Source organism: Zootoca vivipara, chromosome 8 (assembly GCF_963506605.1).
Source record: "Zootoca vivipara chromosome 8, rZooViv1.1, whole genome shotgun sequence".
NCBI classification, from domain to species: domain Eukaryota; kingdom Metazoa; phylum Chordata; class Lepidosauria; order Squamata; family Lacertidae; genus Zootoca; species Zootoca vivipara.
The window spans coordinates 83420891-83436341 of NC_083283.1; the positions used below are offsets into that span (position 1 = coordinate 83420891).

Genomic DNA, 15451 nt, shown 5'->3' on the forward strand with positions numbered 1-15451 from the left:
GCCTCTTGGTGATGTCCCTTGTTCCCTCTGCCTGCTTTATTTCCATCACATCCATTGCATTTCCTGATTTCTCCTCCTCTTTCAGTTCAGTTATGAAGACTCCCAGTACACTTATTTGAGATAACAGAAATATTGTTCTTTTGAGCTGATCTTTGGGAAACAGAGATCTTTCCTTTCTTGAGCAGCTTTTAAAATAAAAGCTTTTCCTTTCTCCTCCGCTGATGTGTTAAGAGAGAGAGATTGCTCCAAGAGTTTCAGAAATGCTGAGCCATGGCTGCTCCCATGTTGTCCAACAGTGACACTCTGAGTCCACATGGGGAACTGTTTTTGCCATTTCAATAATGGTACATAGTATATAATTTGTAATGTAGAGAACTGCTTTTAATTTAACCCTTTACCATTGTTTCCAGTTGTATACCCCCCCCCAATGGATTATTGATCAGACCTTATAGTTGTTCACTCCATTCTGTATGCAGGTCAGTGAGACTAGGGTTCCAAATTTCGTTCTTCCATGTTTAATGTGCATTTACAAAATCTAAGTGAATTTTTAATATGTATTCCTGTCAGAGGTTCAGCTTGTGATAATTTAGGTTGACCCACACAGTGATGTGTTTTCAGCCAGTACATTTAAACAAAATATATTTGTGAATAGGAAAATAGGGATGGCACTTATACTAGTTCATATTTATTTTCCATTTAGCCCCGTATTGTTTACTTTCTCTACTACTGATTAGAGAGGTGCTAAGGCAACTTCCAGTGTAATATTTTAGAATATAGTTATATTTTGTTAAATCATGTGCTACTTTGCAATGCCTTGGGCTTGAAGAAGAAATCGATGCTGCATTTGTTTTGCAATATATTTTTATATGATGCTCAATGTGATCATCCAGTAATCTCCTGTCAAGAAGAGATGATACGTTTTTGCTACAATTTGAGGGCAGTAGGTTTGGGTGAGGAATATTTATTTCTAAATTGGAAAGGTTTCCATAGGTAGACAAATGGTAATACCCAGTTGGTTCAATTCAAAAGCCATTCTTACTTTCTTTTTTCAGCTTTCCTGGAAATCCCCAACCCGAACAACTCAAGAGTTTTTTGAGAACATAAAAAGTATGCATTAGGAAAGTGCAGACCTGTCAGTTTCAGTTCTCTCTGTTTCTCAGTTTTCCAATCTTAAATTCAGTTCTTGTCATCTCTTCAGCAATTTGTGGTTTAAAAAGAAGTATTGTAAACTGATGAATATTAGGCAGGATACTATTTCCCAGGGAAAGCTCAAGAGTTGGTGGATGGTCTATTGTAGGATATCTGCTCAAGGTGGGATGGTAAGTCTCCTCACAGCCAGACCCCTGCCAGGCAGAGCCCGGCCACATCAATTATACCACTGTGTATTCACTTCTGTCCTCATGGAACACCTGTCATCCCTGTCGGGTCAGCCAGGGGCAAGAACAATCCCCAGGCATAATGCAGGAACAAATCCAGCCCGTCTCTCACCATTCAGCGTTCAGCTCTAGGGAGTTCCGACAGCCCTTTCCCAACGATTTATTACGACCCATGTCTTGGAGACACTGAGTACATATTCAGAGTTCAGCAGAGATAAAACGCAGGTGGAGCCAGGCTGAGGTTGTGTACTAAAAGCTACTTTATTAAGGCAGAACAAAAGAAAACATGTCTCCTCTCGCTGAGAGAAGTCCGAAGAAAAAATACAACAAACGGAAACAGAATACAGCAAACAGCCACTCCCGTAATTCCAACAATCTTTGCTGGAATGCATAACACAGGTATGTGACCTGCACAGTGAGAGGAATAGAAACCTAACAATCCTATGATGATTGCTGTTCTACAGTGCATTTTCTAGTTCTCCTCATACAAACAATCAGCAACACAGAGTAGGAGAAGGTGCTGATTTCCCTCCTATATCATATACAAGAAGGGACACACGAGACAAGTATTTTGTGTATGGTTCCTTCTTTAAGGAAATGTCATCCTTTTTCAGAAGTCAAGAATTCTGCAAATAAGCCCATGACATGCATATTCCTCACAATGGAGGATTTGCAACACACTTTTCCTTAGGTTCATATTTGAAAGGATGGGACAAAATCTTTTCATTGGAACTTTCATCACCAGCATAGATGAAGTGCCCCTAAGATACCTAAGATGAATGTTGGCTAAATTCATTGCCCTCTGCAACAATTAATTGCTGCTGCTCTCTGCTGTCACACTATATATTATGAAAGGTAAGGATTTACTTTTGAACATGCTTCCTGTTCTGTATGGAAAGAGCCAACAAAGTTTCCCTTATGACCAGGTCTAAAATATGCTGCACTATTTATAAAACAAGTTATGCTTAATAACTATTAAGAGTACAATATGTTACATTATCAGCAATGTGCCTTGTATCCATAGCACAAAGATCTCTATGTGTGTGCATCATCCTTTTAAATATATATATATATTGTAACAGAAAAAAATATTGGAAGTCCAAAACAAATAGATGTGCATTTTATTAATGTGATCAAGAGGATTTGCCACTTGTATGTACAATAATGAAGAGCAACATTCTTTTTTTGTCTGGTGTTCAAATAATCCCTAAATAATTCCCACTTGCTCTTAAACGTCAAACAATTTTGTGGGAATCCAAGCATCCTCCTAGCATACTTTTCATTGTCCAATTCACACATTAGTAGAACTACAGGATAGTCCTTCTAGGACATTGTCAGAAATGGTCACCCAAACAACTCCCCCAAATTTCAGCAAGTTAACATTCACTGTTTTCCTTACGGGAACGAAAAAAACCCCAGATGCCTCATAAAATGTCCCCCAAATGCATCAATTCTTGCCATTGTAGTGTGTTTACTACATGACAGCATATTTTAATAGAAAAATATAAGCAATATATCACCAAAGAGCACTGGAATCAAACCAACTTACAGTCACATGACAAAGGAATAAATAAACTTTCAGTCACATTTCCATTGATAGCAGTGTGGAACTACCTAGAAGAAGACACCTTCGGCTGAAGCTGTTTTCATTCATATTACAGGGAGAAGACAACACACGGCACCTTCTCTGGGGTTCAAAATTCTACCCCTACCTTACACTGGAAATCTCATTAAAGTAGAAAATACAAGCCCCCCCCCTAAGAAAAAATCCCAATTTGGGGGTTGCTGCTGTATTTCAGTAGCGGGTGGAGGTTGCAAATTACAAGGAGCGTTATGCAACCAACCTTACAATACAATTGCTTGTAAATTTCTTCCCAGAGTCCCCTCACCATTGAAACTCCCCATTTTATCATGCTAAAATATACCAACAGCCAAAATATCTCAGCCAATACAAGAGTTAAGTAAATTCATTATTACTCTTTTAAAAAGAAGTCTTGTAGCAATGAGAATCTCAGTATCAGCTTACTGGTGGGCAGTTGGGTATGTAGTGGAAAGAGGTTATAGGTTGAAAGATAGGAATGTGCACTTACTTGTCATAGGATACTTGGCCCTGGTTTTCATGGAGACAGCATAACTACAACTTACCAGTAGCAAGGCAGGTGAGGGCTCACATTTATATACTTATTTATTGATACAGGGTTTTTAAACCACCCACTATTTGGAAGTGTCATAAAAATATGAAATAAAAGCCAAATACAACATACTAAGTTAAAACAATGAAGAATGCATAAATCAATCTCACAGGAAATCACATGCTTGTTCAAAGTGTGTGTGTGGGGGGGAGGAATATACTTTATATTCCTGCATATAAGACTACTTTTTAACCCAGGAAAATCTTCTCAAAAGTCGGGGGTCGTCCTATACACCAGGTCATATTTCTTATACGGCGAGTATATCCCAAACTCTATATTTTAACTGGAAAAGTTGGGGGTCGTCTTAAACGCCCAGTCATCTTATACTAGCATAATAGTTATCAGTCTAGCCTTCTCCCAATCTCCCATACATGATAGTTTTCAATATATAGGGAACTATGTTTTTTATAGATATGCACAAGGTTTTGTGAACCTCCACCAGCAGTCCAAGGTAAGAGACAAAGATAAAACATCTGATGCATCAAGATGAAGATTTGCTGAAATAAGATCCTTCACAGAAGGATCAGATACCTAGTGATGACTAAAAAAAGAGGGAGCTGAAAGGAATAAAAAGAAGACTGACATAGTTCTGAATATAATGAGAAAGCAGAGGCAGACAGGAAATATATGCTGATATTAACAAAACAAAAAATCATGTTAATCTAAAATTGTTTGCTCACCTGGACTATGATTAAGCCTTCATTGTTCAAGTTTAAATCTTCACCAGGTAGGATAGGATCATTTGCTTCACAAGCTTCTTTATTGCTCAGAGTATTGGAATAATTTGCCTTTCTAGAGTCTGTAGTAAGAGAAACTTCCTGGCAGTAGGAGTGCAGAAATGCTCGGACTCCGTCAATCCCCACAAACTGTGAAATGGGAGCCCCACTGAAATTCACACTCCCCGATTCAAGCAGCTGAGAATTTCTCCACCTGTGCAACTTGATGGCCACTAACACAAGGAGGAAAGTGAAGAACAAGCAGGAGACAAAAGCCACTGCAAGGACCAGGTAGAAGGTGAGGTCCGACGGAGGCTCTACAGGAGCTGAGATGCTGCTCAGGTCTGAGAGGATTGCAGGGATGGTGTCAGCCAGCACCACAGTCAGAGTGGCTGAAGCAGAGAGAGGTGGCTGCCCATTGTCCTTGACTAAAACCACCAGGCTTTGCTTGAGGGCATCTTTCTCCAGAAAGAAACGGGCCGTCCTGATCTCTCCCGTGTGGAGCCCCAGAGTGAAGAGCCCTGGCTCAGTGGCCTTCATCAGCTGGTAGGAGAGCCAGGCATTCTGGCCAGAGTCTGCATCCACGGCCACCACCTTAGTGACCAGGTAGCCTGGCTCAGAGGAGCGAGGAGCCAGCTCTATCCCCGTGGAGCCATCGGTGGGAGCGGAGGGGTACAGGATCTGGGGAGCATTGTCATTCTGGTCCAGGATGAAGAGAGTCACTGAGACGTTGGAGCTGAGTGGTGGAGAACCTCCATCCTGAGCCTTTACACGGAACCGAATGTCTTGAAACTCTTCATAATCAAAGGAGGTCAGAGCATATATAACCCCCGTCTCAGAGTTAATGGAGAGGTAGGAGGAGAGGCGGGAGTCACTTCTTTCGTCATCAGTGATGGAATATGTTATTCTGGCATTTTCTTCCCAGTCAAGGTCATTTGCTCTTAAGGAAGAGACCATTGCTCCTCTTTGGTTATTCTCCACAAAATAGAAAGTATAGTCTGTTTTTTCAAAGAGGGGTGGGTTGTCATTTGTGTCTAAAACATGAAGTGTGATAACTGTGACTGTAGAAAGAGGGGGGACTCCATGGTCAGTAACTGTCACAGTAATATTGAAGACTGACACCTGTTCTCTGTCAAGGACACCATCAGTCACCAAACTGTAAAAGTTATCCATGGACTTCTTTAGCTGGAAAGGGAGGTTGCTAGGGATTGAACATGTGATTTCCCCATTGATTCCTGAATCTCGGTCTTGGACATTTAAAATGGCAATTACCGTTTGGGATGGTGAACTTTCAGGTATGGTGTTGCTGGCAAAGGTAACTGATAATTCAGGTGCATTGTCATTCAGATCCATAACAGATATCACAACTTTTGAGCTGTCACTCAGGCCTCCTCCATCTTTTGCTTGTATCTCAAATGCATATAAAGATGATTCCTCATAATCAAGATTCCCAATAAGGATGATATCACCTGTTGTGGAATTTAACAGAAACATTTGGGAGTCTCGCTTTGTAATTTGTTGGAAAGAGTATTTAACGTCTCCATTGGTACCTTCATCCATATCAGTTGCTCTCACTGTCAAAATTGTGGACCACTTGGGAATATTCTCACTGACACTCACTTCATAGAGAGGTTGGCTGAAAACTGGTGAATTGTCATTTGCATCAATAACAACGATGTGTATTTGTAATGTGCCAGATCTGATGGGATCACCTCCATCAGTAGCTGTGAGGAGCAGATCGTAAGCTGATTGTTCCTCTCTGTCCAGTGACTTTTCCAACACAAGTTCAGCAAGTCTGACCCCATTTTCTTCTGTTTGCACATGCAAAGCAAAATGGCTACTGCCTGTGAGTTGGTAGCTCTGCACTGAATTTATCCCCCAATCTGGGTCTTGAGCTTTGGGAAGAGGGATCTGGAATCCAGGTATAGATGCCTCACTGATTTTCAGCTCCTGTTCCCCTAGAGGGAAGTGGGGAGCATTATCATTTATATCTGTAATTTCCACTTCGATCCCATAAAGCTTTAGTTTGCTTTCAATAAGAACCTGAAACTTCAAAATACATTTCTCTGCCTCTCTGCAGATTTCCTCTCTATCTATTCTCTCAGATATCTGCAAATGGCCATTGTTGGCATTCAAAGAAAAGTACTGAATCATACCTACAGGGGAAACAATGCGAAGTCCATGGTCTGGGAGCTGCTTGCCATCCATTCCCAGGTCCTTTGCAACATTCCCCACGGAAGAGCCTTTGTGCATCTCTTCTGGAATGGAGTAGTGGATCTGCCCAGAAACTGCCTTCCAAGAAAACATCATGAAAAGGCACTGGAAGATTCCTTTTCTGCAGTTCCACAGCCTCTGAATTCCTTCCATCCTTGCAGCAGGTTAAAGGCCCTTAGATTCTGGTTCAAATGATGCTGTATCCAACTCTTTTCTAAGGAAAATGCACTTTCATTTCTTCTTTACACTGACAAGCAGCTTGTTCCTTCAGATATTTTGTGCTTGTGTTTAATGGAACAGCAACTTCAGTTGGGCAGGATTTCTCATTTCTCCTCCGTTCTGGTGAACAGTGACACCCAGAGGCTCAAGCCCAAAGTGCAAAAACTTCACTTTTGAAAATTAAATAAACACCATTTCACTGTACTGTACTACTGCTATTATATGCAGATATAGCTAGGATAACGCGGTATATTTGTCCATGTTCTTTATCCTCCCCCCTTAGAATTTACCCACTAGGGATAAATAAGTGTGACAACTTTTGTTGCTGTAAACAAATCGAAAAGGAACAGGAAAGAGAAGTATGTTTAGGGTTCCTGCCCTACCCCATTATTGGAAACTCTGGAATAAATATTATCAATCTTTCTCAGCAATGTTTTCTGCTGGCTTTTCTAAGGGGATATTCCATAGATATTTTCCTTGATGGAGAAACGACACTAGTAAATCACCAGTACATCCTTATTACCTCCGGTACGTCACTCCTCTCACTTCCTATTGTTAATTCACATCTCTAGGCTGTTCATCTTCAAACTGAATTTTTCTTTTTAGATACAGGTTACATAAGCCCTATTTGGGCATACACTGTCCATACATGAGCAAACACCTAAGGAGAAATATGGAGTGCTTCTTAGTCCTTTCCTGTCCAGCATTTCATCTGTACACAATCTAGATCCCTCCATGTATTTGAGGATAAAGGTCTGAGGTGGAAACCTTACTCTACTTGTAGGGGCCACAAACATGATTTAGAACTCTGAACAATCATGTTTAATTTGCTTACACTTGAGGAGATTGTTCAAATAGTGCTGTAGTGGGAAGGAGATGCATATCGGGAATGCTCCAGTTCAAATCTAACTTCAACCATGAGCTCATTAGTTCTCTTAGGCAAGACTCCCTCCCTCCCTCCCTCCCTGGTTGATGTCACACAACAGTTTCCTCCATTTCCCTGATGTTTCCGTAACTATTAATTTCTGCATTATATTCAGGTTTTCACATGGCATGAAAGCCACTTCATTTTCATGTTATTTGATTGCAGAAAAAAATCCATTTCCTGCTTCCTTAAACTAGAAAATTGCAGGAGTAAAGTGATGAAATTTGGGGCTGTATACATGGGGGAATGAATACATGCACACCTATGGGTGGCAATGTTGTCCAATGGTGTTCATTGTTGCGTCACACCATGCACACTGGTGTGAATGAATTTTTTAAAAAAATATTTTTTATTAAAGATTTCTTGAATTACAAAGGTGTGTGCAGTGTCACTCATATTTAAACATGTATCATTTTTGCAAATCAGTTTCATTTGTTAAGACACTAAGAAGAAAGAGGGAAAACGAGGTAGATAGGGGATGGGAGGGTGGATGGGGGTGAGAATAGGTGACGATGTTTCTGTTTTGCTTAATATATGTAGGGCTTGATGTCAGCTTTGTTTGTGTTGGTATTCCTTTATTCGCTTGTGTTCTTTTAATGGTGAGAGTGATTGGGGTTGGCCAAGGGTATGGTTGTTCATTTGTGATTGGCTGTGATGGTCTTTGTTTTCATGTGTGAGTGGGATGGGTGGGTATTTTTGGGTCAGGTTAGCCATACTGATTTGTATGCTGGTGGTAAATTTTTGTCATTATCTTGTTGGGCTGTGTGTGTGATAAACCATACTGGGGTGAAGGCATCCTCTTCTATTTGTCCCCGTGCCAGTTTCAGCTTGTTGGTTAGTTTTTCTAGTAAGGCTATTACCCATACTACTTTGTACCATTGGTCCATGCTTACTCCTGACAGGTCTCTCCAATATCTGGTTATGACATTTCTGGCTGCTGAAAGTAGGTAGGTTATGAGGTCTTTTTGGTCTAAATGGGCATTGTTTTCTTGAAAGATGTTTAGTAGGGCCAATTCTGGGGTAATTTCTATTAATGTCTGGTTATTTTACATATTTCTCGTATGGTTGTTGCCCGGAATAATTGGATTTTGGGGCATTCCCACCACATGTGAAGGAGTGCACCTGCAGAAGTGCACCCTCTCCAGCATTTTGGTGAGGTTCCTGAGATTATTAGTGCTAGCTTTCTTGGTGTTAGGTACCACCTGTAGGTGATTTTTAGGGTTAGTTCTTTTCTTTTCATCGATACAGATTTAAAGGGGGGTTTAGACCACATTCTGGTCCATTGGGTAGGGTTGATTTCATATCCTATGTCATCCTCCCATTGTCTTTTTATTGTGTCTAGGAGGTTGGTGGGATTTTGGAGTAGTATTTTGTATATTGCAGATACCATTCCTGGTGTGAATGAAATTTAGTGGAACACAATATATTGCTCATATATTTAAATGCTGATATATTGCTCAAAAATATAGACATAACACAACTGGTACTGCAGTGTGAAAGGATCATTGGAAAACAGAACAGAAGCACAAACAATATTTAACGGTAGTTTGATAATTAAGGAGAATTTTACCAATAACTAGAAAATTTGCAGACTTCTTGAAGAATATACTATGTAACATTTTTTGATGTTTGTTTTTCTATTTTTTTAAAGACAGAACATTAAAATAGCTACATATTCAATTTTAGTCATACAAGGAAGAAAGTAAGGAAGGATAGACACTGTCTCCACTCAAACATGCTATGCCATCCTGTGATCCTAGATCATCACCCAAAGTCAGCATGTGACGTGCATCTAGATAATTCAGACTGAGGCTTCCACAATTTGCAGTTTTGCCCTTCAACAACTGCTAGAAGGCCCATCCCATTAGCTTGCTCTCCAGCAGTAGCAGCTCAATACTACTCCCTACCTACTTCCCTGGTGAAATGGCCTGAACTGTCTGGGATGCCAGTTTGATAACATCCACTGTTTACAAATAAACTCTCAAACAAGTGATAACACACCTAATTCCCTAAAAAAAAGAAGGAAAAAGAATGCAATATAACTCACCGTGCCGTCATTTTCCTTTTCAGAATTTAAATTGCCTCCACTGACCATCAAAGAAATGTCAGAGTTGCCATTGCAAAGGATGTTCTCTGCTATTTGGACAGTGGGCTGCAGGAATGTCAACTCATTCCTCCTGGATTCAGAGGACAGACAGACCTGGTAGGAATAAGGCAAAGTTCCATCCTCATAATTTGGTGGGAATATGGCACCAGCCTTTGAATGGGGGTCGGGAATAAAGCACTGAAGGAAAGTGGGGTTCCTTGACCTTCGAAGCTTCATCAGAATGGTCAGAATCACCGTCACCAGGAACAGAAAGGACACCAGGGTCAAGGCCAATACCAAATAAAACTGCAGATCAGACTGATACTCTGAGTCATTTGGTTGGGAGTTCATTTCTGGAAGAGCCTCCTGGAAGTTCTCAGCAAACACCAAGCTCAAAGTTGTGGTGGCTGAGAGAGGAGGATGCCCATTGTCCTTCACCAGGATGACCAGCCTCTGCTTCACTGCATCTCTCTCAAGTAATGCTCGGACTGTTTGCACCTCTCCTGTGTGGGAGCCAATACTGAAGAGTGAGGGCTCTGTGGCCTGCAGGAGATGGAAGGAGAGCCAGGCATTGTGTCCCGAATCAGAGTCCACGGCCACCACCTTCGTCACCAGATAACCCGACTCAGCTGACCGAGGCACCATCTCAAAGAAAGGTGATCCCTCTGTTGATTGTGAAGGGTACAGGATCTGCGGAGCGTTATCATTTCGATCCAAAACACATACTGTAACTGTGGCACTGGTATAGAGTGGTGGAGAACCTCCATCTTGGGCCTTCACTTGAATCTGAAACTCCCTGAATTGCTCATAGTCAAAGGAGCGTTGGGCATAGATGATCCCGGTCTCAGAGTTAATGGAGACATAGGAGGAGAGAGGAAGGTCCTTGATGTTGCTGTTAAGGATGGAGTAAGTGATTCGGGCATTGCGATCCAGATCTGGGTCAGAGGCCTTGATGTGGAAAATTGAAGCTCCAGATGGGTTGTTCTCTGGAATGTAGGCAGTATAGGAAGATTTTTCAAAGGCTGGTGGGTTATCATTGATATCTGAGATCTTTATTGATATGGTTTTGTGTGTGGAGAGTGGAGGTGTGCCTTTGTCTGTGGCTGTGATTGTAATATTATACTCTGGAGTCCTTTCTCTGTCAAGGGCACCATCTATGAGGAGCTTGAAGTAATTATCTGAAGATGAGACTACCAGGAAAGGTACAAGTTCCTTCAGGTGACAGGTGACTTCTCCATTATCCCCAGAATCCCTGTCCTGAACTTTAATGAGAGCAATCACAGCTCCAGATGTGATATCTTCTGGAACTGGGCTAGACACGGATGTAAGGATCACATCTGGAGCATTGTCATTCTCATCAAGAACCTCAATTTCCACATTGCAATGTGCCACCAATCCTCCTCCATCACTTGCCTGAATTTTCATCACATAATATTGACTCTCTTCAAAATCAACACTTTCTATGAGTGTAATTGTTCCATCTCTGGGATCCAGATGAAACTTCTGTTTGGCTGTTTTTGGGATGTCACTGAAAGTATAAGTGATCTCAGCATTTGACCCTTCATCACTGTCAGATGCTTTGACTTGAAGAACAGAGGTTCCTTTGGGTGCACTCTCCTTCAGGCTCACTTTATAGGTTGTCTGGGTGAAAACAGGGGCATTGTCATTAATATCAATAACTGTTACCACTATTTTGGCTGTTCCGGTTTTTGGAGGTTCTCCACCATCCATGGCTGTAAGGACCATGTGGTGTGTGTGTTCCTTTTCCCTGTCCAGTTGTTTCTGCAATATTAATTCTGCATATTTGCCGCCATCATTGCCAGCTTGAATTTCTAGTTTGAAATATGGAGTTGAGCTCAGTTGATAATTCTGGATGGAGTTCTTTCCAATATCATCATCTTCAGCATTTGCAAGAGCAAATCGAGTTCCTGACAGAGTAGACTCACTCAATTTAAGCTCAACATTTTCATTCTGGAAATGTGGGACATTATCATTAATGTCCTGGATAAGAATATTTATGTGGAAAATATTCAAAGGATTGTGTGCCACAACTTCTAATTTGAGCACACAAGTGGATGATTTACCACAAATCTCTTCCCGGTCTATCCTCTCATTCACATACAGGTTGCCATTTTGTTCATTCAGATCAAAGAATTGCTTTTCTGAAGAAATACCAAGCTGGCGCTTTGACAGCTCTCTGATATCCAACCCCAGATCTTTAGCAAGGTTCCCCACAAAGGAGCCCTGCTCTGCTTCCTCTGGAACTGAATACTGAACCTGCTCAGACACTACCTGGCAGCAGAACACAGACCAGAATATGAACAGAAACAGTACTTGCCTCTTGGTGATGTCCCTTGTTCTCTCTGCCTGCTTTACCTCCATCACATCCATTGTCATTCCTGATTTCCTCCTTTCAGTTCAGTTATGAAGACTCCCAGTACACTTATTTGAGATAACAGAAATATTGTTCTTTTGAGCTGATCTTTGGGAAACAGAGATCTTTCCTTTCTTGAGCAGCTTTTAAAATAAAAGCTTTCCTTTCTGCTTCACTGATGTGTTAAGAGAGAGAGAGACTGCTCTAAGAGCCTCACAAATGCTGAGCCATGGCTGCTCCCATGTTGTCCAACAGTGACACTCTGAGTCCACATGGGGAACTGTTTTTGCCATTTCAATAATGGTACATAGTATATAATTTCTAATGTAGAGAACTGCTTTTAATTTAACCCTTTACCATTGTTTCCAGTAATCCCCCAATGGATTATTGATCAGACCTTATAGTTGTTCACTCCATTCTGTATGCAGGTCAGTGAGACCAGGGTTCCAAATTTCTTTCTTCCATGTTTAATGTGCATTTAAAAAAATCTAAGTAATATTAAGTAATATTAATACTAAGTAATATTAAGAAATTATCACAAGTGAATTTTTAATATGTATTCCTGTCAGAGGTTCAGCTTGTGATAATTTTAGGTTGACCCACACAGTGATGTGTTTTCAGCCAGTACATTTAAACAAAATATATTTGTGAATAGGAAAATAGGGATGGCACTTATACTAGTTCATATTTATTTTCCATTTAGCCCTGTATTGTTTACTTTCTCTACTACTGATTAAAGAGGTGCTAAGGCAACTTCCAGTGTAATGTTTTAAAATATATTTTGTGAAATCATGTGCTACTTTGCAATGCCTTGGGCTTGAAGAAGAAATCAATGCTGCATTTGTTTTGCCATATATTTTTATATGATGCTCAATGTGATCATCCAGTAATCTCCTGTCAAGAAGAGATGATACATTTTTGCTACAATCTGAGGGCAGTAGTTGTGGGTGAGGAATATTTATTTTCTACATCTTCTAAATTGGAAAGGTTTCCATAGGTAGACAACTGGTAATACCAAGTTGATTCAATTCAAAAGCCATTCTTACTTTCTTTTTTCAGCTTTCCTGGAAATCCCCAACCCGAACAACTCAAAAGTTTTTTTGAGAACATAAAAAGTATGCATTAGGAAAGTGCAGACCTGTCAGTTTCAGTTCTCAAATTCAGTTCTGGACATCTCTTCAGCAATTTGTGGTTTAAAAAGAAGTAACCTGATGAAAATTAGGCAGAATACTATTTCCCAGGGAAAGCTCAAGAGCTGGATTTTACTTGAACTGTCAGCAAACAACTATTCTCTATAGTTGGTGGGTGGACTATTGTAGGATATTTGCTCAAGGTGGGATGGTAAGTCTCCTCACAGCCAGACCCCTGCCAGGCAGAGCCCGGCCACATCAATTATACCACTGTGTATTCACTTCTGTCCTCATGGAACACCTGTCATACCTGTCGGGTCAGCCAGGGGCAAGAACAATCCCCAGGCATAATGCAGGAACAAATCCAGCCCGTCTCTCAGCATTCAGCGTTCAGCTCTAGGGAGTTCCGACAGCCCTTTCCCAACGATTTATTACGACCCATGTCTTGGAGACACTGAGTACATATTCAGAGTTCAGCAGAGATAAAACGCAGACGGAGCCAAGCTGAGGTTGTGTACTAAAAGCTAATTTATTAAGGCAGAACAAAAGAAAACATGTCTTCTCTCGCTGAGATGAGTCCGAAGAAAAAATACAACAAATTGAAACAGAATACAGCAAACATCCGCTCCCGTAATTCCAACAATCTTTGCTGGAATTCATAACACAGGTATGTGACCTGCACAGTGAGAGGAATAGAAACCTAACAATCCTATGATGATTGCTGTTCTACAGTGCATTTTCTAGTTCTCCTCATACAAACAATCAGCAACACAGAGTAGGAGAGGGTGCTGATTTCCCCCCTGTATCATACACAAGAAGGGACATGCGAGACAAGTATTTTACGTATGGTTCCTTCTTTAAGGAAATGTCATCCTTTTTCAGAAGGCAAGAATTCTGCAAATAAGCCCATGACATGCATATTCCTCACAATGGAGGATTTGAAACACACTTTTCCTTAGGTTCATATTTGAAAGGATGGGACAAAATTTTCATTGGAACTTTCATCACCAGCATAGATGAAGTGCCCCTTAGATACCTAAGATGAATGTTGGCTAAATTCATTGCCCTCTGCAACAATTAACTTGCTGCTGCTCTCTGCTGCCACACTATATATTATGAAAGGTAAGGATTTACTTTTGAACATGCTTCCTGTTCTGTATGGAAAGAGCCAACAAAGTTTCCCTTATGACCAGGTCTAAAATAAGCTGCACTATTTATAAAACAAGTTATGCTTAATAACTATTAAGGGTACAATATGTTACATTATCAGCAATGTGCCTTGTATCCATAGCATAAAGATCTCTACGTGTGTGCATCATTCTTAATTTTTTTATTTTATTTTTGTAACAGAAAAAAATATTAGAAGTCCAAAACAAACAGATGTGCATTTTATTAACATGATCAAGAGGATTTGCCACTTGTATCTACAGTGGTACCTCGGTTTACAAACACAATTGGTTCCGGAAGTCTGTACTTAACCAGATGCGTACTTAACCTGAAGTGAACTTTCCCATTGAAAGTAATGGAAAGTGGATTAATCCGTTCCAGACGGGTCCGCAGAGTATTTAAACTGAAAATACTCAAACTGAGGCGTAGTTAAACCGAGGTATGACTGTACAATAATGAAGAGCAACTATTTTTTTGTCTGGTGTTCAAATAATCCCTAAATAATTCCCACTTGCTCTTAAACGTCAAACAATTTTGTGGGAATCCAAGCATCCTCCCAGCATACTTTTCATTGTCCAATTCACACATTAGTAGAACTACAGGATAGTCCTTCTAGGACATTGTCAGAAATGGTCACCCAAACAACTCCCCCAAATTTCAGCAAGTTAACATTCACTGTTTTCCTTACGGGAACGAAAAAAAAAACCAGATGCCTCATAAAATGTCCCCCAAATGCATCAATTCTTGCCATTGTAGTGTGTTTACTACATGACAGCATATTTTAATAGAAAAATATAAGCAACATGTCACCAAAGAGCACTGGAATCAAACCAACTTACAGTCACATGACAAAGGAGTAAATAAACTTTCAGTCACATTTCCATTGATAGCAGTGTGGAACTACCTAGAAGAACACACCTTCGGCTGAAGCTGTTTTCATTCATATTACAGGGAGAAGACAACACACAGCACCTTCTCTGGGGTTCAAAATTCTACCCCAACCTTACACTGGAAATCTCATTAAAGTAGAAAATACACCCCACCCCATCCCA

The 15451-nt window shown here is 40.6% G+C and overlaps 1 protein-coding gene across 7 annotated transcripts in view; it reads right to left on the reverse strand.

Moving 5' to 3' along the window:
• Positions 1 to 15451, reverse strand: part of LOC118079302 (protocadherin gamma-C5) — a 269776-nt gene that overhangs the window by 210184 nt on the left and 44141 nt on the right. For 2 of the 7 annotated variants that reach the window (XM_035103386.2, XM_060278110.1), the window contains exon 1: positions 4249 to 7655. The exons of 3 other annotated variants lie outside the window; for them this stretch is intronic. In XM_035103386.2, the coding sequence (XP_034959277.2) occupies positions 4249 to 6651 (2403 nt within the window). In that variant the 5' untranslated portion in view covers positions 6652 to 7655. Of the gene's footprint in view, positions 1 to 4248; positions 7656 to 9689; positions 15424 to 15451 lie in introns of those variants that run through there. 2 more of the 7 variants (XM_060278099.1, XM_060278096.1) reach the window with 2 other exon arrangements.